This window comes from Seriola aureovittata, chromosome 4 (genome assembly GCF_021018895.1).
Source record: "Seriola aureovittata isolate HTS-2021-v1 ecotype China chromosome 4, ASM2101889v1, whole genome shotgun sequence".
Taxonomy (NCBI): domain Eukaryota; kingdom Metazoa; phylum Chordata; class Actinopteri; order Carangiformes; family Carangidae; genus Seriola; species Seriola aureovittata.
Genome location: NC_079367.1, coordinates 2326875 through 2352532, shown reverse-complemented (window position 1 = coordinate 2352532; position 25658 = coordinate 2326875). Strand labels below are relative to the sequence as shown.

The following is a 25658-nucleotide window of genomic DNA, read 5'->3' as shown; positions in this document are numbered from 1 at the left end:
CTCAACTCAGCTCGCAGTTTGGAGAAGAGGGAAGCAACAAAAGACCTGTTGGTAGTGGAAACACAAATGTGTTAAATTAACACGGCGAATCGGATGCTCGTAAAATCAACTAAACTAAAGGTTAGAGGAAACAAACAAACCATCATGCTCTAATTCGAAAACACAGGAACTATCATCATTATCCTGATCTCTGCTCTAGATTACCATCAGTCAATCCAGTACTTCCACTCAAGTACTTGTACTTCACTTGAGTATTTCTACTTTCTACTCTGAGCCTCTCTTCTGATTGGCTGACTGTTTTCTGAGTGATCCAATAAAAATAAAGCAGATTTCAGGTAAAAACACTCAGAGAAACCAAATCCTGTAAAGGTTTGGATGATGGGTCCAGGTGGGCGGGGCTTGGTGACTGCTTTGTTGTGACATCACAAAGTTCCAGAAGTCCTGACGGCTGGTTTTAAGGCTCAGTTTCTGAATACAGGCTGTGTGCATTTCTCTGTGGACTGAGGCTTTGATACTTTCACAGTATTAATATAGAAGCTAGAGCTGATCTATAATCACACTACACATGGACACAGACCTTTACACTGGAGGAGCTTTAATATTTTTGGTTAAACCTGTTTTATCGTTTTACATTTCACATGTCAAATAAGCTTTTTGTCCCCAGCTGCTGCCTGTACAGACGGAGTTTAAATGTGTGTGCGGGGGTGTGTGATCGTAGTTCAGTCTCCGGCGGGTCGACAGTCTCTCTGACTGTGACACAGAGAGACGTGCAGCTCAAACCACCTTCTCTTCTGTTCATTTCCTCTGCTTCTGTTGTGGTTGGCAGGATGAACGCTGCTGCTGCTGCTGCTGATCACACACACTCAGGTTAGAGGTTTACACGACTCGGGGCTGTTGACGAGTTCTTTACAGAATCCAAACAGAATGATCCAGAGCAGATCGACACCAGCTGGTCCCTGATCAGGATGGACTTTATCAGAAAATACAGGTAAGCTGCTCTGTGTCTGATGTGTTTAAAGTTCATCATGTTGTGATTAAACTTTTACTTGTCTGACTGTTGATTAAATTCACATTCTTTTCTTCAGACTGACGTTCTCCTCCTCTTCCTCCTCTTCCTCCTCGTGTTGACCTCAGTGAAACGACGACATCATGTCTGCTAACTCCAGTGAAGCTAACTGCTCAGGTGAGCTCTCAGGCTTCACAGGTGACTCTCACATCACACTGGAGCGTGTTGCAGCTGAGCCTTTGCGTCTGTTTCAGGTCAGATCCCGGAGCCGCTCTTCTTCATCCTCACTGGACTCCTCTCCGCCACCGTCCTCATCTTCATTCTGCTGGGCGTCGTGTGTCTCAGAAAGTAAGTCGGAAAAGTTCAACTGACATAAATCTGTTTATGAAAACACAAAGTTCGACATTCAAGACTGAAAGAGCAGGTGCCGTCACTTTTGAATCAGTACATAGATATACAGCACGTAGATCTGCTGTTCCCGGTCGGGTCGCACAGTCTCACATCATATTCTGTCAAAACTGATTCATTCTCAGCTGACTCACCTGTCGTAGCAGGTAACAGCTCAGGTGTGACTGACATTAATGATGATTAAATACCTGCAAATGAAACTCAATCATTGTTAATGTTATTAGTTTCATGTGTTGTTTGAACTACAGCACACGTTTCTGCAGAATGTACCACAGACCGAACGACTGACACTGGTCTTCAGTGTTTGTTTGTTTGTTTGTTTGTTTGTTTGTTTATTTGTTTGTTTGTTTGTTTGTTTGTTTGTTTGTTTGTTTGTGTTGCCTCTGGTTTGTTGTTTTCACCTTTGTTGTAAATGTTACCAGTTTTAAATGGTAATTGCTTTTGTGCTGCTTTTATGTTTCGATGAGCTAAAGAAAGATTTACACAGTGAGGGAAAATGTATTTCTTCTATTCTATTATATTATATTATATTATATTATATTATATTATTTAGAATATTTTAATTTTAGAAAAATGAAATTTGAGAAAGTCTGTGTTGAGGTTTTGGTTTCAGTTTCAGTGACTCATTTTATTTTACAGAATCCTCGTGGTCGAGTTCACATGGTCCTCTGTTTTACTTTCATACATTAGTGTGAATCTTCGTTTAGATCTGGATCAGGATCAGGATCAGGATCAGGATCAGGATCTGGATCTGGATCAGGATCTGGATCAGGATCTGGATCAGGATCTGGATCTGGTCCACCACTTTGGTCCAGACTGATATACCAGACATCTGTTGGAAGGACCATAAACACATGTTGACATTCATGGTTCTCAGATGATACATATATAAGAAATGGGGGATCAAATAATCAGACCCCCCTGAGTTTATCTCTAGCGCCATCAGCAGGTTGAAAGTTTCGGTCATTTACTTCCTGTCAGGATGAGATGGTAAAGATATTCTAACCTGTTAGACAGCATGTTAACACTGTCAGTGCTAAGATTAGCATTTAGCAGATGGTCTGGAACTCTTGTTTTATTTTCAATAAATGTCAGAAACAGTTCATGTTTTATTCCTGAATTCATTCTGAAATATGTTCTTTGCCCTCCAGCTGGAGACAAAGCTGTTACCATAGCAACAGTATCCACTCCAGATTTTGTTTTTCACAGATATATTTTTCTGTATTTTCAACAAATCTCCCCCAGGTCTTTCAGTGTTTTCCGTTGGTTCGCTCCATTTTCTCACAGGTATCGATCTTTGGTCCGGACCGTCCGGCAGCTGCAGGGGAGGAAGTTGTTGCCGGATTCTGACCTTCAGCTGGAAGCTCCCATCACGCCTGTGAGGGCGCTCCCAGCAGCCGCAGCAGTGGCGGCGGCAGCGGCGGCGGCGGCGGAGCAGGTGAAGGAGGAGGAGGAGGAGCTTCCTCTCCAGACTCCCCTGCAGAAGGGCAGCACAGTCAGGCCCTCGTCCAGGAAGCTGTGGAAAGGCCTGCAGCAGGTACCCATGTCCTCACGTCACCACAGGAGACAGATAGAAATGTTCTCATGATGTCAGGTGATAGATCTGCTTTAGGAGCGCTTGATTTCTGTCTGTCATCAGCCACCGGCCTCGTTAATATTTCATTCATGTTTCACGTGGTCTCTGTCAGGATCCTCGCTTCATGAAGTCAGACCTGAACCTGCTGCAGCTGATCAAAGCGGGGAAGGAGGGCGTCTTCTACCAGGCCAGGATGAGCAGGGGGACGTGTAAGGGCCACAACATGTTCACCTGCAAGATCAGCAAAGAAGGTACAGCTGACCCGGGTGAAGTCATGTTCTTATTGAGCTCATTAAACTTGTGTTAAGTTTCGCATTTCATGAGATATTCTTGAAAAACATCTTCTAGTTTCAGCACGAGCAAAACCACTCATAGCGAACCTTGCTTGTTTATCTCTCTGTAAGTGGTTGCCATGACAACTTGACCGATAACAATCAATGTCAGTGTTTCACATTAAAGTTCAGTTTTGAGGAAGGTTCTTGTTAAAGTGGCTGTAAAAGCTGTACTGAAAAGATGCTAACTACGCTAACCGTTCTGAAAAGATGCTCATGGCCTGATCCAGATTTCTCGACCAGGAAGTTAGAGCAGTTAAACTAGATTTTAAAACTGGAGTTTAAAACTAGAGACAGGACTGGAGCATTTTAGTGTGTCTGGTTTTGGTCTTCACAGTTTCAGCTTCAGGCTCAGCTGACAGACTCAGCTGGTGAACACAGTGCAGCGTTTAGCAGCTAAAGAGTCAGATGTTTCCCTCAGGAGCTGGTGGAGACCAAACACAGAGCTAAAAGAGCGGGAACACCGACACAAACCTGCCTCCAGGTGACTGATGGTTTCTGCTGGATGTGTAAATAAATCACTGTGTGTTTAGACAGTGATAATGTGTCAGTGCTGTTACCACTGCAGCACCATGAACTCCTGTCTCATGTGAGACGTGTTTAACATTAGTCGTATTTGCTGCCTGACACATAATAACAGCTCAGTTTATGATGATGAAGCTGTGGGAGGAAGGTGTGAAGGACGACATGAAGATAAATCAACCTCTTCCTCTTCCTCTCCTGCTGTCAGAGCGTGGGGTGTCTTCACACCTAGACAGTGTTTTCACATGTGTGAGTGTTGCCGTGATCTCATCGTCACGCCAAGTCACCAGACACGCCTTGTTCCAGGAACACACACATGAAGTCACAGACAGAGACGAATCTTTTTTTGGTCATTTTTCATTTTATTTTTAGCAAATCTTTAAGCTGAAAGAAAGAAGATTTTCATTTGTTTGACCTTTGTGTGTTTCTCCCTCGAGGCGTCCGTCCCAAACACGTGGACGTAGAAGTTTCCATCATGAGGAAACTGATGCACCACAAGAACATCCTCCAGTTACTGGACTGGAACACCACTGAGGGTGAGAGACATAGAGCAGCCGGTTCCTGCAGGAGAGAGAGTTTCTAACCTGCGGAGGTCTGACTGTGTTGTGATTGGTGCAGAGCCTTACATCCTGATCCTGGAGTACGTGAGCTACGGCACCCTGAGGACCTTCCTGCAGACCAACAGAGCGAACCTGAGTGCAGACGCCGAGCTGCAGAGCCTCCTCACCATCGCCTCCTACCACATCGCTCTGGCCATGCAGCACCTGCGCTCCAAGATGGTGAACAGACGTCGTTCTTTCTTCTTTTCCTTCTGAACAAGTTGTTTATTGAATTTTCCAGAAATTTTCCACATTCAGAGATAATGAAAGAGAGAAATAACATAAAATAAAATAAGTAAATAAAATAATGGAAATATATATATTACATACTTTTCTGATGTCATGTCTGAGGAAGTTTCTTTAAACCACATGGGGGGGGGGTTACTTAACGATGACAGAGTGATGTTTGTCACCTCCCACCTGACCAACCCCCCCCCCCCCCCCGCAGATCGTGCACTGTGACCTGGCTCTCAGGAACATCATGGTGAACAGGTTTCCCTGGGAGGTGAAGGTGGCCGAGTTCGGTCTGGCCCGAGACTTGACCAGTTTAACGAGCCGCCGCAGCAGCCGCTGGAGGAGCCCCCGGGTGAGAGCACGTGACCCACACACACTGTGAAGCTGCTGTTACTGATCTCACCTTCAGGACAGGTGACGCTCAGAGGTCACATGACTTGACTTAAGTCACAAAGTTGAGGACTTGAGACCTGCTGGACTTTGACTTGGTGTCAAGGCGGATAGCAGATATTTAAACAGAACCGTCGTCCTATAATCACGTTTACATTCATTAACTTACCAGGTTTGTTTTTATTTAATTTATTTTTAACTTTCACTTTCGGTCTCAGCTCTGGTCAAACGTCGGTGTGAATTTATGGTCAGAGAAACTCACAGATGTGTAACATCTTGTCAGGTTGAGGTGCATGTGAGAAGTTTTGACATGTGGTCAGTGTTTTAAGATCCACACGTAACTGAAACATCTGATGTGAACGTCATCCGTCCGGTTTGAAACCATGTCAACTGTGTGTGTGTGTGTGTGTGTGTGTGTGTGTGTGTGTGTGTGTGTGTGTGTGTGTGTGTGTGTGTGTTTGTTTGTTGAGTGGGGTTTGGAAACTTCCTCTGAACAGTTAACAGTGTCACATGTGGTCTTGATGAGAAGCAGTAACAAAGTCATAATAACACTGATATTTAACAGCTGCTGTCTCTGATTGTTGTTGTTGTTGTTGTGGTTGTTGTGGTTGTTGTTGTGGTTGTTGTTGTTGTGGTTGTTGTTGTTGTTGTGGTTGTTGTTGTTGTTGTTGTTGTGGTTGTTGTTGTTGTTGCGGTTGTTGTTGTGGTTGTTGTTGTTGTTGTGGTTGTTGTGGTTGTTGTTGTTGTTGTTGTTGTGGTTGTGGTTGTGGTTGTTGTTGTTGTTGTTGTTGTTGTTGTGGTGGTTGTTGTGGTTGTTGTTGTTGTTGTGGTTGTTGTGGTGGTTGTTGTTGTGGTTGTGGTTGTGGTTGTTGTTGTTGTTGTGGTTGTTGTTGTTGTTGCGGTTGTTGTTGTGGTTGTAACGAGCTGCTCGTCAGTTTTTAAAGCCTCAGACTGGAGCAGTTTTTCCCTTGTTCCCTGCTGCAGCAGCGGGTTCCTCTGCGCTGGTATCCACCTGAGTACTTCAAGAACAACTACTACAGCTTCAAGGGAGACGTGTGGGCGTTCGGCATCGTGCTGTGGGAGATGCAGATGTTTGGTGAGTCGGTCGCTCAGGTAACGGCAGCTGGGACGTGTGAGGCTGATGTCAGGTAAAGATCAGACTGGTTCCGGTCTTTATTCATCATCCCTGTCAGACACTCTGAACCAACAGACGTTACCTCATAATTTATTATTTATTTACGTAGGAGTGAGAAACTCATCTGCGGATTAGTGATCTTGATCTTGGTGGAGTCTAAACATGATGATGGCCTCAGAACACACAGGCTTATTCTTATGAAATGATTAAGAGAATTAAATTAAAACTTGTTATTATAAATATTATAAAGAGCCTCAATTATGCCTCAATGATAACAGTGAAGTCTTTTCATTATTATTCAGCAAAAAAGTGAACTGTCGTGTCAGTGTATTTTATTTTGAAATGTACATTTTCAGGAACTTTGCCGTACCCAGACCTGGAGACCTCCGAGGCTGTGGTGTACCACATCTGTATCGGCCATAAAAACACGAACCCTGAAGGCTGCAGACCGGAGATGTGAGTAAAACTATCTCAATTAAAACTCAAGAATAATAATAATTTATTAGATTTTGTTTCATTTACTTTTCAAAAAGCTAAATTTGACACATTGTCTTAAGTTGGCTGAATACTCTCTCGGCTGTATTGTGATAAATAACAGCTGCTTCTTTGATTTTTGTGCACAAATAATATTTTATTATCATAATGTGATATTCCAACAGTGTTTCCCTCACTGTAAATCTGAACATTAAAGTCAAACTAACACTCAGAGGCAGAAACCTCTGTGATATTAGAGACTGATCAATCATTAATCATCATCAATCAATGAAACATCCCTCAAAATATGAATCTAACTTTTGAAACAGGTTCAGATTATTTCATGTCCGCAGCTGTATGATCACATATAAACACACCAGGCCTCTGTTTGTTGCTCCTCAGACTTCACATCATGCGAGACTGTTGGCAGGAGCCCTACACCCTGAGGCCCTCCTTCACAGACATCATCCAGATGTTGGAGGACGTCATGGAGAATGACGCCGTAAGAAACAGCTGGATAAACTCATTTCAATACTTTACATGATTGATTTTTGATATTTTAAGGATTATGTTATGTTATATTATTGAGTCAGAATAAACCTCGGACCTTGATCACACTGCTTTAACCAATCCAGCTTTACACTGAGGAAGGACCGCCTACTAATAAATACTAATAAATAAAAATAATAATATATATAATAAATAATAAATGTATAAATAAATAAATACATCTTGAAATAAATAAATGAATGAATGAATGAATAAATAAATAAATTAATTAATTACTAAACACATAAATAAATAAATTTAGAAATACAGAAATAAATATATAAATATACATACAAACACAGAAACATCATGTCAGTGAGTGTTTAATATGAACAGGTGGAACTTATATATATCAAATAATAAACTGATTTACCTCAATAAAAATAATAAACACAAAAACATTTTGGTAATAAAAATATTCTATCTCTCTATTTTTACATTTAAAGTTTTAATGTTGACACGTCACATGTCAATATGACACATGACTTCCTGAGTCTGAGTGGATGTTAGTGAGGACAGACTGAGAGACAACAAACATGTTACATCACAGTTTTGGACAAACACTAGATTGTAGTTATGTTTTGTTTCTGTGGTTGAATTAAAATCTGTTCTGTCTTCTTCTTCTCTGCAGGATTATGTGGACGTTGTGAGTCCACAGCTTCTGGTGAAGGAAGACAACGAGTATCATGAAGCCAAATGTCTCCGAACTGCCAGCGTCACCGTGGACGATACAAATCCCATTTAAACAAATCCACTGCAGCAACAGATCAAACTGTTCCCTGCACATTTACATACACACAACGCTTTGTGCTGTTTGAGAGACGGCAGCTGTGAGAGGATCAGAAGAAAAAAATACAACTGGAAAACAGCATAATGTTTTATGGATGATAAAAATAACATACTTTCATGTGATTTTTTTAACTTTGGTTTTTCTTTGTTTTTTATCCTATTTTCACTAACTCAAATAAAATATACATTTTTATATGTGATGTGTAAATTCTACTTTTTCACTACAACGATGTAGAGCGGCACAAACCCCCCACACGTTAATAATATGCTAATAATATAATTATTTTATTATTTACTGTTATATTTTAAATTCCAGTTTTTTGTTTTATTATTGATTTTCAAATTTTCATTATTTATTATTTTTTCTCAAAATATCAGTGAACATAAATAAATATTGGCAGCACATTATGGAGCATAACACAGATTATATAGAAAATTTACAAATACATGAACTACGGAAGAGGATTAGGGTCACATGAGGAAAAGTAAATAAATAAATTTAGATTTCTAAAAAAATTCAAATAAAATAAAATGAAAAATAAAATTCACGGAATCCTCTTCCGTAATGAACGCTGGGAGGAAAAAAATAAAAATAAAAAAATAAAAGGGTGAGAGGTTGGAGTTTCACATGTTTATGAAAAATATTTTATACAAGTAATTTTGATATTTTCGAGGAGAACAAACAGCAGCGTGTTCACTGTACATCCTGTCACGGGAGCGCGCACAAGTAAAGCGGAAGCTACTGGACGGTGTAATGATTTTAAGATAACTTGAATTTTTTTTTTTTTTTTCTTATTTAAAAAAAAAAATTGCATCATTTTCAAGCTTTAAAATCATTACAGTGTCTGGTAGTTTCCGCTTCAGCTGCGCGCGCTCCCGTCACGGGCATGTGCGCAGGCACACAAAAGTCGCCGTAACACCGGGAGCGGTCTCCTCCAGCGAATTCCTCCGAATGGTGCTGCTCCTGGCCACGCCCCCTCCTCCCTCTGTCAGCCAATGAGCTCCACGCTGGGAACACGCGTTTTTACGCCACAGTGAAGCGGAGAACTCGGAGCCAGTTTGTGATTACCTGTCATTCACAGTGAGTGACTCCGACACCATGAGTCTCCGTGTGTTAGAGATCATCTTCTTCTTCTACTTCGCCTCTCACATCCCCATCACGTTGTGCATTGACCTCCAGGCGCTGCTGCCCGGACATGTGTACCCACAGCCGGTGAGTGATCACGCTGCAGCCGCCTCCTCCTGACGGTGTAACCTCCATGTGTCTGAGTCTGATCTGTGTCTCCTGCAGCTGAGGGATCTCCTGCGGTGGTACGGTGAGGCGTTCAAAGACCCCATGGTCCTGGATCCTCCTCAGTGGTTCAGGTCCTTCATCCTGTGTGAGGCTCTGTTTCAGACGCCTTTCTTTCCCGTCGCAGCTTACGCTTTTCTGAAAGGTCAGTGAACCGTTACTGCCTGACGTTACACAGGAAGTACGTGCATGTAAATATTAATAGATTTTTATAATTTCATACAACCAATAAATGAATTCGGCATCTATTTCTTAATCTAATTAAATACCATATCCTCACAGAGTAGACTTATGTTTTCTCTCTTTCACAGTTTCTGTTAAACATTCAGAGCTAACAGCTGATCTCTGTTCTCTGACAAAGTCTTGCTGAACCACAGTGAGACCTGAATAAGGTCTTAAAATATATTTCTGATGCACTTGCAACGTTAAATGATCCCGCATTAAATTAGACTTCGTTTCTGTCCCGTACGAACTACAGTTCTCACCTGACCCCTGCTGGACTTTTACTGTAATTACATGAGAAACTCAGAACAGGTGTAGAGGAAAGAGGATTTAAAGCTGCAGTATGGGACATTTATTTTTTTAGGTAACAATAAGAATACATTTTATTTAGAACACATTTTTATTCATTTCACCCAGGTGTGAATGCATATTAAACCCCTTTTCTTTGAGATTAAATTGAGTTTGGTTGAATTAAACTTCAAGTCCACAGAATTAAAAATATATATATTTCTCATCTTATTCTGGATAATGAAAAGACTTCACTGTTATCATTGTGTTGTTGTTGGAACTACTTTTTTCCAACGTGTCCTGCAGCCTGCAGCAGGTGTTGATCTCTCAGTGTGTTTGCTGTCAGGTGGCTGTAAGTGGATCAGGACTCCTGCCATCATCTATTCCACCCATGTGGCCACCACGCTGGTCCCGATCCTGGCCCACGTCCTCTTCCACCAGTTCCCTATGAAGCCTCACCCCGGGCCCCAGACCCTGCAGGAGCGCTGGCTGCTGGTCTCCATATATGCTCCCTACCTGCTGGTCCCTGTGCTGCTGCTCCTCACCATGCTGCTGTCCTCCACATACAGCACCACCTCCACATCTGGACAAACATCAGCCAAGAGCAAGAAGAAGAACTGAGACATCTCCAGACTGCACCTGTTTCATTTTTTCTGATTTTAGAGGATATTTTTCTACATTTCTGAATGTATGTGACACATGCATCTGAAGTGAGTGTGAGTCCTACTGCAGAACACTATTATTGTTGGGGAGACATTCCCACTGTTAAACCATCCAGAATGAACACTTTTAATGAGTGAACCCTGGTTTGTTGTGTTTTTATCAGGAAGTCACATTAAAACATTTAGAAAGGTTAAAGTAAAAATGTGTCTCTCTGTAAAGGTTTTGTCACTGTTGCTGCTAGTCATGTTTTCCACCACCAGAGGGCGTCATATCTAAACACAGTGTGCACACCTGAGAATACAGTTGAGCAATAAACTCACTCCCCTGTATGTTTTAGATATATATGCTGTGTAGTCATTATCTACTCACAGCCTGAATAATGTTCTGACATACACTGTGTTATTTCTTTGTCAGAATCAGGACCTGTGTTTTATTTTTAACATGTCACAACATCCAAACTACATTGAAATACACCATCAGGGCAGGTTGACAGACGTTTCCTCCTGTTCCACTTTAATTCTCTTTGATCAAAAAGATTAAAAAAGTAATAATACAGTTGTAAATATATGAAATATAAATGATAAAACTCAAGAGTTCCTTGGATACATTCATGTAGTGTGTATCCAAATACACTCCATATTCATTTAGATCATTTTAATGATTTGAACTAAAGTCAAGCTAAAACAGTTCCTCCATTTTCAGACTCCTGTGCACACGAGTCAAACACCTTTGACCAAACATGCATATTACTGTTACATAAACATACTGGTTAGGTCATATATGATGGACAGAAGAAAATGACATAAGTACATATATATACATATATTTATATGTATATATATAAATGAATAAATATAGAACTAAATAATTGAATACATTCATAAATATAAGATAAAAAATGAATAAATTTAAAAATAAATAAATGTAAAAATATTGAAAAAGCATTTTTCATTACCAAAATGCATTTATTTATTTATATATTTATAATTATGTAATGTTTTCTCAAGCGGTCCTCAAAGCTCCATTAGCCGGACTAACCCTCGCAGCGGAAGGAGAGGACTGAGGTTGGCCTCCGCGGAGTGATAGCGTATAAAGCCGGAGCACGGCACTAGTTGTCAGTATTGTTTAGGTGCACGTCAGGAGCAGAGGACGCCGTGTGTTCGGATGCGACAGAGCTGGACAGCGATTTAAAAACTCCGTTAACCGTTTATATTAACCGGTTAACGGACAGTGTCTTGATGCGGAGGACAGTTTAACGGAAGGCGGCAGCTGCTCCCGGTGCTAACGTTAGCTGTCACTTCAGACCTGCCGGAGGAAACAACAAAGTGTTTCTTTAAATGTCTCGCGGCTGAAAGTAACGCTCGCCGCGGGAAACGTCAGTGTTTTTCGGGAGGACAAATGTGTCTCATGGACTCGGACATGAAGACAAATAAGGAGTAAAAACGCCTTCAGATCTACGACAGCTCTGTGTTGACATCTGCTGCATCCTTCAGATTGAAGCTAGCTCGCTGATGTTAGCTAGCTTCATATGTTGCTGTAGCTTATATATTGCAGACTCGCAGGTTCAATCATCCAGTGTCACCAAACCAGCTAACAGTATTTTGTTAGCTAATGTTATTGTTAGCATGTTTGCTAACCAGACTTGCTCCGGGCAGCAGCTATGGCGCGAGGTGTAGCCACAGGGTTATGTCACAGTCGGGCTAACAGATAGCTCGGTGTCTGCAGCCAGCTCCACCGTTTGCATGGTCATGTCCAGCAGGCTTGGCATCATGTAGACTGTCCCTCTGATCAGGTTAGGTGACCGGGGGACACGCAGTGTGTTAGTGAGCCTCCTCGGAGAGCAGAGCAAAGCTGGACTGCAGCTATCCAACTGGGTCAAAGACTGACAGCTGGCACTGATAACACTTTAGCACAGAATCGTCGCTAGCCATGCTCAGAGCAGTCCGCTCTGTGTGATATTACAAACATCCCAACCCACTTGGAGTGCGCGTGAATGCATCATGTCCCGACTGCATCTCTTATTTATGCAATAAGGCAGCTTGTCATGAAATAAACCCGCAGCTAGCGAACAAGCAGCATCGCCAGGACTGAGTGGATAATTTGCCCCGGAGGAGAGCAACATTCAAGGCTTATCCACCAGCTGGACCATCGGCCCCGCCGCGATGGAGACGGTGGGAGATTTCGAGTACAGCAGAAAAGACCTGGTTGGTCATGGAGCATTTGCTGTGGTGTTCAAAGGGAGACACAGGAAGGTAAATAAAAAGCTTCTTCCCTTCCTCCATTCCCCATCTTCATTTGGAAATCTGGGTCAGTGCAGGATGCAGTTCTGCAGCACCATATGTGGGCTGTCACCTTATTTGGGGGGGGGGGGGGTGTGTGGTGGTGTTGGTAATATTTACAGCTGTTTTTATAACCAATCATCTCCATCCAGGCTGATGTAATGCACAGTCCTGCTGTAACAGGTGATTTCAGTGTCATTCCACCTGCCTGATGTTGTTTGTGGAAGTGTATTTATATATATGTGGTTTGGTTCATTCATGAAACGCATGAGTCAGGCAGCAGTGAATGACTTGCTGACGTACTGAGGCAGGAGGAGGAGGGAGGATCGGCTGCAGCGTTTTCCCCCTTTTTGTGCTGTTTTAAGGACACAAGCTCTCCTTATGTAAGAGCTGCACACGCTCCATTCAGACTGAAGCACTGGAACCTGTTAGTTCATTAGTGTAAAGCTCAGAAATTCAATTAATTCATTACGTTTGACTCGTGGTGTGGTTCTGTCACAGGACGCTAAGATGGTGGGTTTGTTTAGATGCAGGAGATGACATCATGTTGCCCCCATTGCCGCTGGTGTGAGACAGATGGTCCTGAACTCCTCAATGAAAGCCACATTACAGCACCCCCCCCTCCCTGCTGCAGCTTCTATCTGCCTCTACATGAATCTACAACCTGCAAACAATCACTCCGGGTCACACGTGCACAGCTTGAGCATCCACTAACTCACATGCTGCCACCCTGTCGTATTAAAACAGAGCTGGCATGTGATCAATGTATTTACTGTTTAAGTCCTATCATCTGCATGATGCCATTTAGCCTATTTATAGGATTATTTCCACCTTGGATCCAGAGGAAGGTTAGAGCCGCCTGCACTGGGCCGTGTTGTTGGATGTTTCTATCTGGGCTCAGGTTACACTGTAATATGGTGTGGTTATGCAGTGGAGATGAGGCAGGACAATCGGCTATTTGTGTTCAAAGTCGTGTCTCTCAGTATTTAACAACCGCTGCCAAACAAAAAGAAAGTAAATTCTGGAATTGTAATTAATAATGTAGGTTTTATGTCAAAATCTAATTAATTTACATCCTCACAGATTTCTGCAACTCTTCATAAACATGTGCAGCTTTCAGAGACACAAGTTGCAGCACAGGACAGCATGTGTGTGAGATGTGTTCAGTGTGAATCAGTTTTATTCATTTTCTTTTTTACTGAAAGAAATGTAAAGATGATGATGATGTGATTTTTGTCCCTTTTACATCTGGAGAATATGATTTGTAAGTCGAGGCGTCTCTAGCACCACAACACTGATGGTGCTGGAGATTTAATTGTGCAGCACTAGTGTGAATCATCAGGAATGTAAAATGATGCACAGTGAAGCTGCAGCTGACACTTATTTTCACTGTCAGTCAATCTGCCAAATACATTATCAATTCATCAATTAATATAGTTCAGTTTAAAGGGATGTAATCAGAGAAAAGGAGCTGTTGTGATTGTGAAGCATGTCAGTATTATATGATTTGTTTTGTTTTTATGAAACCTCAACCTAACCTCAAACAGTATCGGCCAGAAGTGCTGTTAATATGCCTGAACTCCGGCTGCGCTCTTTTGTTATGACACAAAAAGCTTTCAGTGTAAATACAGCCCGGACAGAAAACAGCCACAGCAACATCCAGACAAATACTGAGCTAAAACAAAAATATTGGTCTCTGCTTTTTTTTCCTGCTTCCCTCCGTCTTTATATTGACAGCAGGCACCTTTCCACTGGAGCTTATTCACGTTACTCCAAAGTTAAACTTCATCCTTTCTTTCTGATGTGTTCACATACATGCACAGTCTCTAGACGAGCATATTCAAACATTTTTCAGGTTCTTCTGTGATAAAAAAATATTTAATATATAATGATGTTCATGCTCCTTTGGTGTCACGGTCCTCTGCTCTCAGTCTTCACTGTCTGTTACAACAGCTCCAGCGTCAGTCTGCAGTGCTGCTGATGCTAATCTCTCTGTGTGTTGCTCACACCTCCATAATCGGCTGTGATTCATAAATGGGATCACGCTTTATTCTGGAAAATGATAGCGTGCAGAAGAATGACTCTGAGCAGAGGATCCCGCCTCACTCCACACTGCTTAGAGGGACAGTTTGGGTTATCTGACGTGGGGTTGTGTGAGGTAGTCGTGCAGAGTTGGTACATTACCTGCAGTAGCTTCAGATCAGTGCGCTGCCAGTTATAAGCACCGGTACACTAGCAGAGTGATGAGCTGCTGTGGGCAGGGCCAGCAGAAAATAACATGTTTTAGACACTTCTTCACTCCTAAACTGAATCTACTGCAGGTAACGCACTGACTATACATGACGACCTCACACAACCCCACGAATAATCCCTTTAACTCCCCAATCATGTGGCACTCCACCGAGCCACCTCCTTCCCTCTCACCTCCCAGCGTTACACGACGGCCAGCGGGGTCACTTTTTATTTATTAACTTTTTCTGTGTTCAGCAGCTCAGTCGCACTCGGCTGAGCGGGTTGTCAGTGAGCTGGGGATGGATACAGCTCGGTTAGCCGTGTCAGCCTCCAGGCGGAGCGCACCCGCAGAGCAAGAACATCTCCTATTAACCTAGATCCATTTGGAAAGCGGTTCTTTTTATACACAGAATTCCTTCCTTTCCTTCCTGTCTCACTCTCCATGTTGACTTAATTTGACCACAGTACAGTATGTGTGTTTTTTCTCAAGGGCACAGAAACAGTCTGGGACTCTGCTGGGTTTATTTCTGTTGAGTGTTTGCATGTCCTGAGGGCCGCCCAGCTCACGTGAGCTCCAGAAGTCTTTTTATACTCGCTCCAGGAGCTCATTTGGAAATATTATATCAGTGCAGGGAAAGAATACCCCACCTCCCCAACCCCCTCCTCTCTTAGCTTTTAGTGTAAGTAGGCTGGCTGCTGTTCGAGCTGTCATCCGAGCGCCTCGTCATTCAGCGTGTCATTCAGCGCAGAAGAAACTCAAGAGACCCGGTGTTACTGGGACAGCTAAAATTTCCTCCATCCTTCCAGCCATCTCTTACACAGTGATGCTGACAATGCAGCTTGTGGCAATTGAGCTTGGCTTTTAGGACATACACACACACACACACACACACACACACACACACACACACACACACTCTCACATTTATTCTGCTCTGGTCTTTTTTAAATGTCACATTGTTTTAAAAAAGAAGGGCTGGGTAATCTGGTGAAAACCCATTGGATGCCACATGCATCATGTCTGGAAAAAAATCACATGTAAAATAAGAATTACAGAAAAATAAATGTGTAAAACAAAACATTAAACGTCAGGGGAAAAGAGCACAGCTGGTATTTTACAAAGCACAAACTGGATGTTCCCTAAACGTCTCGCATGCAGACTGTTAGATGATATAAGTTACGAATGTTCCCTGAACGCCTCACATGCAGTCTATGTTAGACACTAGCTACATCACTCATCATCAGGGGCCCCACGTAGGGAGGGTTAGGGCTGCAGCAGTTCACTGTACAGTGTCTTTATGGGGGGGTTTAAGGGGCTTTATAGTTGCCATTGCAAAATGTGCCAATATGAGGGGCCATCGGGGCCCTTTACAGCTTCAGGGACCCCAAACATTTGCCTGGTTTGCGCCTCTGTTAATGGCTCATATTTAATAAATGTAACTGTTAAGCTGTCTGCTAAGTTCACTGACGGCAGGATGAGACCTCCGCTGGTTCACCACCCCGACTCAGCAGTTTCCGGAGGGAAAGCTGGACCCAGCTGCGTCTGCAAGACTAGATGGTCTCCTTTAATTGACAGCTAGTTGGTGCACTTCCTGTAGTGGCTGATGACTGTCAGTTTGGTAAATGTAGGAAATAAGAAGAAGCAGGTTGATGTCTGTGCCAAAGACTGGAATTAGACGCTGTTTGATATTGTTTGTAAAGGATCACAGAATGAAACACATGTACTGGATTTGAATCCTTGTCCTGCTCTGTGCTCCACAGAAGACCGACTGGGAGGTGGCCATCAAGTGCATCAATAAGAAGAACCTGTCCAAGTCCCAGATTCTTCTTGGCAAGGAAATCAAAATCCTGAAGGTCAGCGCCACAGTTAATTGCCTCTCACTTATCTCCTGTGTGTGCTTAAAGAATGACTGACCCTGTGTGAGTCGGCACCTCTGACAGTGGAGCCTCGACCTCCCTGACAGAGATATCAATGGAGCTGCTGAGGAAGACGGAAAGCTCCTGCTAATCTTGTTTTTCTGTGTTTACTCAGGAGCTGCAGCATGAAAACATTGTGGCACTTTACGACGTCCAGGTAAGTTTTCTTTTTTTAATCTTTTCTGCTTTAAAGTTCCTCCATGTTTTAAACTCTGTAAAAATCCTCTGCTCTGATTCATATTTAACTTGGTTTTCACAAATGAATAGTGAAGAAGAAAAGAAAATTAAGTTAGTCTAGTCAGCATCTCTTCAGAACGGTTAGCGCAGTTAGCATCTTTTATCGTTTATTTGCGGTTCACTCAGTCGTGGTGTTGACTGATTATTTCTTTCATCATATAAGAAACATAATATGGATGGTAACAAGATTAAATACTTGATTTTCATCAAAGTGGTCTATAATAAGTTTAATGATAATATAATGTTATACACTTAAAGAGCACTTTATTAGGAACTCTTGAACACCTGCTTATTCATGCACTTGTCCAATCAGCAGTACATAAACTCCTGCAGATACTTCTGTTACTGTTCTGGTATCGAGTCTTTAGAATATTTTTTTATTCTTTAATGTTTATAAGACACTGCTCCTATGTGGTCATGTGACTGATGACCCACACTGCTTTGTAATAAGTGGTCAGTCAGTGATCATGCGGCGTGATTCGTCGAAATCAAAAGCACACTGAGGCTGTGGAGAGCTGGATGTAAAACTGCAGTTTCATTCATTTCTAAGAATAGACTTTACGAGACTACGTCACTCAAACACACCACGTTGTGTTTGAGGCCTGGTGAAAGTATGAAGTATGACCTAGTAGATAAGAGTGCATTGTGCTGAGTGTGAAAGGCCACACTGTCTGAACACTGTCACACATACAGGACTCAGTATCCACTCAGCTCAGTCTCAGATCACATATTCCTGGCTTGTACTCCTTCACACCCTCGTGAATTTTTAAAGAAATGTGTTTTTGGAAACAAACACGCGTCGCCGGAGGCAGAATATGAATCTGTGTGTTTTTCAGAGCTTCCTGTCATTACTGGCATTAGAGATGTTTCGTTGTTTTCTGCACACAGAGATGTGCTGCTTGTTCCTGACTGATGGTGGGCGTCGTGAGAGGCTGCGTTTATGTCGTGGTTTGCAGCTGAAACAGATGTTAGTGTTTGTAGTTTTATGGTGAACAGAGACTCTTTGAATAGATGCAGCCAGCGGTAAATGATTGGATTCATGTTGACCTGTTAAATATGTTTCTCATCGTGTGAACATACAAAAGACGATGACTGGATCTGAATCTGTAAAGCTTCTTCTCTGTCACAATAGTCCTCAAATGTTTGTTATCATGTCCAGAACTGGCTGTAAGAGCTCCTTACATCTTCCATTGAGATACAAAGGGCGGGATGGGCAGTGAGGTAGAAACGGTTGAGGTGATGATGAAGCACTTCCCACATAGTTGTGGGTACTTCCTGTGTTTGCGTCAGTCCTCCCACAAGGACCCTTCTGATCAGTCCATCCACCCTCCCACTTCTCCACCCATCTCCTCATCCCTCCATCCACTCAGTCCTGCTGATGTAATAACCTCAGCCAGAGGAGCCCAGTCATAATAACTCAGCGGGCAGGGAAGCTTCCCTCAGTGACCAGACTGTAAGAAACGCACAGTATAATAATGATTTAAACATCTGGTTCTTTATTTTCATATTCAACTAAATCAGCTGTTTTTGTTTCTTGATTTACTTTGAAAAAGAAAAATAATAACCTTAAAGAACATGTTCATTTGTTTTTATTTAAACAAGAAAGTCTATGAGTATTTATAGTGTGTGTGTGTGTGTGTGTGTGTGTGTGTGTGTGTGTGTGTGTGTGTGTGTGTGTATATATATGTTATTAGAGATTGTACCAAAGATGGTGCAAGTCATAATGAGAGTGTAGGTGTGTGTGTGTTTCCAGTCTGTATGCTAAGCTAAGCTAAGCTAACCAGCTGCTGGACGTTACTCTCATGTTGCAGTGATCGTCTAATCTGACTCTGCAGGAAAGCAAATAAGCGTGAACCGTTCCTTTTTTAAAGCATAAAAGTACACCTGCGATATTATTATATTTTAGCTGACATGATATTTATTAGACTTTGAATGCTGCAGGCCAAAACTTAGACCATGAAGCACCAGAGTCCTGGATCCAGCCGGACACTGAGATGCTGGAGTTAGTTTCTTCATCCACTCTCTGTTTTCTCAGTGTCACCTCTGTTCTCTGAGCTTCAGGCCTCTGACCCGCCGGCTCTTCCTCTCTCCCTGCTTTGCAGTATTGATCTGTCTGTTGGTGGCCAGTGTAATGCTGTGCATTTCCTCCCGCGGTGTCTGTCAGTAATATTCTGGTGTGTTGCATCGCAGCCAGCTTGAACACGACACTTCTCCTTCTCTCTTTGTCGTTGTTTCCATTCCTTATTTCTGTCGTATTTTTAACTCACTTTTTCCTTTCTCTTTTTTTCCCCTTGTTGCTCTTTGTCATCACTTCTTCCTGTTGGCTTCTTCCTCGCCTTATCAGCTGTTGTTGTTGTTGTTGTTGTTGTTGGAACCACATGCTGTATGACTGGGTTTACCCAACAGAACAGGAAATGTAACCAGAGCTGGTTGGTGCAACTGTTTCATCACGTCTAGCCTCTAGTTTTGATTAAAGCAGAGATCTATGTCTTACTGTCACTTTAAGACCTTTTTTATCTCATTTCTTTATTCATCTGTGAAAACAAGCGCTGAGATGCAAGTGATGTTTATTGGTCAGGAACTTTTTTTTAAGTTTTTATTTTTTTTTTTTTTCTGAGACGAAAGAAAGAAAAATTATACGAGAAATAAAATAACTTTTTTTTTTTTTTTTTTTTTTTTTAAATAGAAAACCCTCCCAAAAACCTAGAGAAATGATCCTGGCAAAAAACATTAACTTGCCTTTCAGGGCTTCTGAAGATTACACTTGCCGTGCCTGCTGCTACAAACATGCATTAAAATGAACTGGGAACAACTGGTACAGTTAAATTACAGTGTATTAAAAATGAGCCGTGTGTTTTAAAAAGCTTATGTTTAAAAGAGTAGAATGATTGACACCTGCAACACAGCTGACATTCAGACCCTGATACCAGTCTGCAGATGTCCTTGCCGCTGCCTGCAGAAAGTGGGTTACCTATTTAAAGTGTGATAATAACGACCTGTCTGATCTGTGTGTTGTATACACTGCGGGTGGATACTGATACTGACCTGCTGACAGGTGCTGGCTGCAGGTGGAAAGGGCAGGTCTCAGTGCAGGGCTCATAAAGGGTGATGATGGTCAGAGTCTCTGACCTCTTGGATAAGCGTGCTGCTGCTGATGCAGTGGTTCACCTGTGGGGCAGGTAATGACACTGAGCTGCAGGTAAAGTCCAGACTGCTTCTTAGACAGAGTGGAGTCAGACTTAAGATCGACTCGCTGCTGAGATCAGACTAATTGAATATTTTTACAAGCAAAACTAAATATTTAGTGGACAGGAAGTGAGCATGTTAGCATGCTAACACTGACCTGGATGACTTCACAGCCTCTGCTAGCGTGCTGTAGCATCAGTGGTAGCTAACAGGATGCTAGCAGACAGATGGAGAAGTTCAACCCAAATAACCAGCGAGTTTTCACTGTAGGATTATTACAATAAATCAAAGCAGGTTAAAGATATTTAAGCAGTTTGGTGGTTGTCGTTGTTTGTTTTATTAGCAGCTGCTCCAGGGCTCAGATTTAATAGTTATGTATTGTTCTGTGTTTACAAGCCTGAACCCAGTCCTGAACTATAATCTTGACTCTGAGACTCACACCACAGCTGGTGTGAGTGTGTGTGTGTGTGTGTGTGTGTGTGTGTGTGTGTGTGTGTGTGTGTGTGTGTGTGTGTGTGTGTGTGTGGGGCATAATAAAATAAAATGTGTTGAATGTAATAAAAATGTGAATAAGTATTATAGAAAATTCTAAATGTATACATTGCAAATATGTACACCATAAATATCGACTGTACAGTACAATGTGTACACAAACAGGTTGTATAAAACCTCGGGCCGCTGGCGTGAATCACCAGCTGAAGCAGCAGCTACCTGCCTGCTGCTCAGAATAGATGTGTGCATTGACAAAAGACTGCAGAGCTGGACGTGGGAGTCTCGTGGCGTCCGTGACAGACTGCGGGTCCTTATTCCTGGTGCTGTAGTTTTTGTGTGGGGCTGTGCTGCGTTTAATGACAGTCTTAAAGCAGAGCCGTTAACGTTAAACAAGCCGCAGCAGCGTGAGGTAGACGGGGCTAATTATAAGGTGTTCTGTGTCAGAGCGCCAAGGCTCGCTCTCTCTCCTCTCTCACTGCTCAGCTTCACCGGCTTGGTTCCTGTGAACTGGCAACAGAGAGAACAGCAGGTGTGTGTGTGTTTTGATTCGACATTAAAACATCATCTAATCTAATGTGGCCAGAAATGGAAAATCTCCTCTGTCAAATGCTGCGAAAATGTCCAAATAAACCAAATAATACAAGTGTTGTGTATATATATATATATATATATATATATATATATATATATATATAGAGATAAAGTGGTGATGTTGAGTGTGTAGCTGATTTCTTATTTGCACAATACGAACAGGATTGTATAGAAGCTGGTGCAGATTAGAGTCGGTGTAAAAGGTAAACATTGTGAGGAACATTGTGTTCTCGCCTGGAGAGGGGCCCCAGCCTGTGTGTGTGTGTGTGTGTGTGTGTGTGTGTGTGTGTGTGTGTGTGTGTGTGTGTCCTAATTACACAAGGCATTGAGGCAGGGCTGACATGATGAGGGCTGAAAAGAAAGAAAGAGGCAGTACATGTTCTTGGATACTTTTGAGTTTTCCTAGAAAAACCTGCAGCGTGAACCTCGCTGGCCTCCGTCCACATTCCTTCACACAGCTTTGCTTTCCAGAAATGTAAGATCAGAGGGAAACGCTCAGTGAGGCGCTGGAACATGAACCCGGTGGTTAACATGTTCGATCGGCTCAACACACTTCAGGACACGTGTCCCGTGATTATCAGATGGTTGATTCTATGAGCCTGAACTGTTCATTTCTGTTCTTCACTTTCTTCATGTGGAAGTTGCTTATTGCCGTGGCCTGACTTCAGGCACGTGCTCTTTTATGGGATGTTCTGTTCCTTTCCAAGACGACTGAGTCAGCGTCAGGGGCCGGTCGCACAAAACACCTTAAGATTTCCCTTAGTTTGAGTTATGTTTTCCTTAAAATACAAACAGTTGCTCAAAACACCCTTAAGTCTTCTCCTTAAAGTTTCCAAACTAAGGAAAAAGCTAAAGGAACCTCAGACTTTATCTTAACTGCAGCGTGACCTTTGTTTATGGTGATAAATGAAGAACAGTGTTCCTAATGGCTGCCAATCAACAGTCTCCATGGAAACGGGAGAATTTTACTGCTGTAAATGCCTTAACTTTTTTTCCTTAACTAAGGAAACCTTTTTAAGAGATCCTGTGCTACACCCTTAAGTACCAGCCTCAGCTGAGGAGAAATTAAACCTTAAGTAGAAAACTTAAGGTGTTTTTGTACTTTTGTGTGTGTGTGTGTGTGTGTGTGTGTGTGTGTGTGTGTTTTTGTACTTGTGTGTGTGTGTGTGTGTGTTATGAATGTGTTCCTAATCTGTCCACCTGAACAATAACAAACATCCACCCTGTTCACTGAAGCCTGAGTCACTCTGAAAACCAACAAGCCGTCCTCTGACCTTTTGTCCTCAGTGCATGATTGATGTTTACACGTTGCCTTCGCTGACTCTGTCGTCTGTGGTTGCGTGCAGCCGTTATGTCAAAGCACAGACTTGATTCCTAAATGATACTAGTTCCCCCCCCCCAGGATTATGTTCGTCGCTTGCGTGACAAAAGCATGTTGGCTCGCATCCATTCCCCTCCCCCTCCTCTCCTAAACACACACACACACACACACACACACACACACACACACACACACACACACACACCCTATATTGTTACATAACTGTGCACTCCTGGAGTTGGAGCGTGACGCAATAAGTGAACGACTGACCAGACTCGGGTTGTTGTGGCTCACATGCTGACTCCTGGCAGCGCTCAGTGTTTCTGTGTTTGTTTCCACTGCCGGTGTGTCGAGTTGTTTTCATATCTCAGGATTATCAAATCCTCTCTTTTGGATTTTAAACGTTACATGAGTGTGACGGGGGAGTTATTTATATCGTAGTTGTTTTGGAATATTCTGAGCTGGGAGGGAGGGGGGGGGTTTGAAGCCTGGCCATCAGTGAGCGTCCAAAGTTCAACCATCACACAACAGCCTCCAACCAGCAGTTAACAGAAGAGAAAGGAAAAACAAAAACAAGTCTAAACAACCTGCCAGGGCGCCAGTATCATCCAAGGAAGTTCATGCACGTGTGACTGTTCCCTCTGGAAAACATCAGAGACGCCGTGTGAACGAGCCCAAACACACGGAACAACATTCATGTTTCTCAGACTCTCTGTGATTGTGATGAAATGATCTGTAGAGAGTGTGTGTGTGTGTGTGTGTGTGTGTGTGTGTGTGTGTGTGTGACAGTGATCACTTACCCTCTCTCCCCTGGTCTCATGGTGACTCGACCCCTCAACCCATCCCCCTCCTCTTTTCCAGATTGTAGAATACACCCTCATTATGTAATCCCCCCCCCCGACCCCCACAACACACACACACACACACACACACACACACACATACAGTCAGGCTGGATACTGGTGGCCCATCCCCCACCACCACCACCTGCCCCAGTTGGAGAAAACACAGTGTAGGATTGGAAAAGACTGAGCTACTTACCAACCAAACCAACAAGCTCATTATCAGTGAGTGGCACGGCGCTCACGTCCCGCTCCCCCAGTGTTTAGCCTCTGATCCCAGTATACTGACCCGTCATTACACCGGGTCTGCTTGTTTACACTGAACCAAACAAAGCCGCCATGTTGCCGCCCTGCCGTGTGTGATTCAGAGAACCTGCCGGCGTTCAGAAAATCAGAGTCGTGACGTGTAACACAACAGCGTCGGCACCTGTCCCATGATGCCAGGTCGATCCGGCTCTGTGACGACCCCGCTGCCGGTTTAAACCCAGAACAACAACGAGGCGGAATAAAAGCACAAGGTTCCCGCCATCGACGGGCTGTAAAAAGAGCTTTTGTTTGTTTGGAAAGTTTTGAAGACTGTGAGAAATACTGGATTACTTTTGTTGTTGTCTTCTAATAATTAGTGATTCATTCCACGTACACGCAGATAACTCGTGAAGTCTTGTTTTTGGTGGAATTCAATCACTAAAACTTCAGCTACATCTTAGTTTGTGTAAATACCAACACTTAGTTTGATGCCTGATATATTAAATACTACATGTAGAGTGATGTTTGGCTCTGTGAGGGAAACATTCCTCATGTTGTGCAACTGGATGTCAAACAGGAGCTGCAGGATTCTGTGTTTGAGAAGTTTACTACATTACATTATGTTCATTTGGCAGCCACCATTAAAACAAAAAGAAGCATCTGAAGTCTGAAGAGTGGGGTACCGGTGCCTTACCTGCGTTTAAACAAAAGGAATCAACGTCTACATTTAGTCCCTGGTCCCAGAAAGTCCCTCTTCTGGGGGTTGTGCCCTTTTGTTAATACAGGAATTACTTGGGCAGAGTTGATGCTGATTGGTCAAACACAAACTTTGCTGCAGCTTCATTTACGCAGAAAGCAAACACCTATTACCACAAACACCCTTCGGACAAGAGCTGCAGGTTTCATGTGACGTGAACTGACATTAAAAATAAAGTTTGATGTCGTTTGACTTCCTGGCTGGTTCTGTAGATGCAGTGGATTTTAGTCACAGTGTCTCATTAGTACCTTGAACTAATTAGTTTAAAAAGCGTCGTTAAAGTGGCGTAGTGGTCTAAGCAGGCGCCCCGTGTGTAGAGGTCACAGTCCTCGCCGCATTCGACCCCGGTTCGAGTCCTGCATCAGGCTGCATGTCATTCCCCCTCTCTGCCTCCCCATTTCCTGTCTCTTTCTAATGTGCTATTAAATAAAGGCATATAAAGCCCAAAAAAATATACATGGTGAGAATTGGTGCAAGATGGCCGACGAGACCAAACACGGACAAGAAACCTGAAGCTCGTTTCAGTTTCATCATTAGTGTTGATCATTGGAAATCAAACGACAGCTGAGTATCAATTATCTAAATCGATGGATCCCAGCCTGTGGGCCGAAGATGTTGAAAGTGGACCACAAATCATTTGTACAACAGAACAGTTTTGATGAAAGGATGTAATTGAATAAGACAAAACACAAAATAGTAAATTTGTCGAAATGTTTTAAAATGAAATGATCTTTAAAAAGGTTTTTCTCCTGGTATTAAGGCCTGTCCCTGTGATGAGGCAACGATGGAAACTTTTATGTTGTTGCTGCCGGGCAACATTGTTTAGGTGTTTCCTGTCACAGTCTGACTGCGCGCTACAAGATCACATCCATGGGAAAAACATGGATCCAAATGGATGGTGGAGTTAAGAGACAGATGGTGAATCCATGAGTGACGTTTGGGGCCGGATGTTGCTTTAAACCAACAGTATATTATTATTATTATATTATTATTATTATTATTATTATTATTATTATTATTATTAAAAGCAAAGATTCACAACATGGTCAGTGGTGAACTCAGGACCTATCGTCAGAGGAA

General features: G+C 42.7%; 3 protein-coding genes across 7 annotated transcripts in view; all 3 read left to right on the top strand.

The window, feature by feature from the left end:
* Window positions 1-406: 406 nt before the first annotated feature.
* si:ch211-167j9.5 (tyrosine kinase receptor Cad96Ca) lies at window positions 407-8209 on the top strand. 3 transcript variants are annotated; one of them, XM_056373192.1, is made up of 12 exons: window positions 407-988; window positions 1135-1183; window positions 1261-1354; window positions 2660-2951; window positions 3103-3241; window positions 4282-4380; window positions 4463-4623; window positions 4892-5029; window positions 6052-6163; window positions 6559-6658; window positions 7079-7178; window positions 7857-8209. In XM_056373192.1, the coding sequence occupies exons 2-12, from the start codon at window positions 1150-1152 to the stop codon at window positions 7968-7970; spliced, it is 1383 nt and encodes a 460-aa protein (XP_056229167.1). In that variant the 5' UTR covers window positions 407-988; window positions 1135-1149; the 3' UTR covers window positions 7971-8209. The 3 variants fall into 3 exon arrangements, with proteins under 3 accessions (XP_056229167.1, XP_056229166.1, XP_056229168.1); XM_056373191.1 differs by having other exon boundaries at window positions 409-988; window positions 1086-1183; XM_056373193.1 differs by having other exon boundaries at window positions 412-988; window positions 1086-1183; window positions 2702-2951.
* Window positions 8210-8811: 602 nt separating this feature from the next.
* tmem97 (transmembrane protein 97) lies at window positions 8812-11267 on the top strand. Its single transcript, XM_056373194.1, has 3 exons — window positions 8812-9227; window positions 9306-9450; window positions 10162-11267. The coding sequence occupies exons 1-3, from the start codon at window positions 9114-9116 to the stop codon at window positions 10434-10436; spliced, it is 534 nt and encodes a 177-aa protein (XP_056229169.1). The 5' UTR covers window positions 8812-9113; the 3' UTR covers window positions 10437-11267.
* A 321-nt stretch (window positions 11268-11588) lies between these two features.
* Window positions 11589-25658, top strand: part of ulk2 (unc-51 like autophagy activating kinase 2) — a 40385-nt gene continuing 26315 nt past the window's right edge. For 2 of the 3 annotated variants that reach the window (XM_056373829.1, XM_056373827.1), the window contains exons 1-3: window positions 11589-12730; window positions 16751-16843; window positions 17022-17063. In XM_056373829.1, coding sequence (XP_056229804.1) covers window positions 12641-12730; window positions 16751-16843; window positions 17022-17063 — 225 coding nt within the window. In that variant the 5' untranslated portion in view covers window positions 11589-12640. The remainder of the gene's footprint in view (window positions 12731-16750; window positions 16844-17021; window positions 17064-25658) is intronic. The other variant, XM_056373828.1, reaches the window with a different exon arrangement.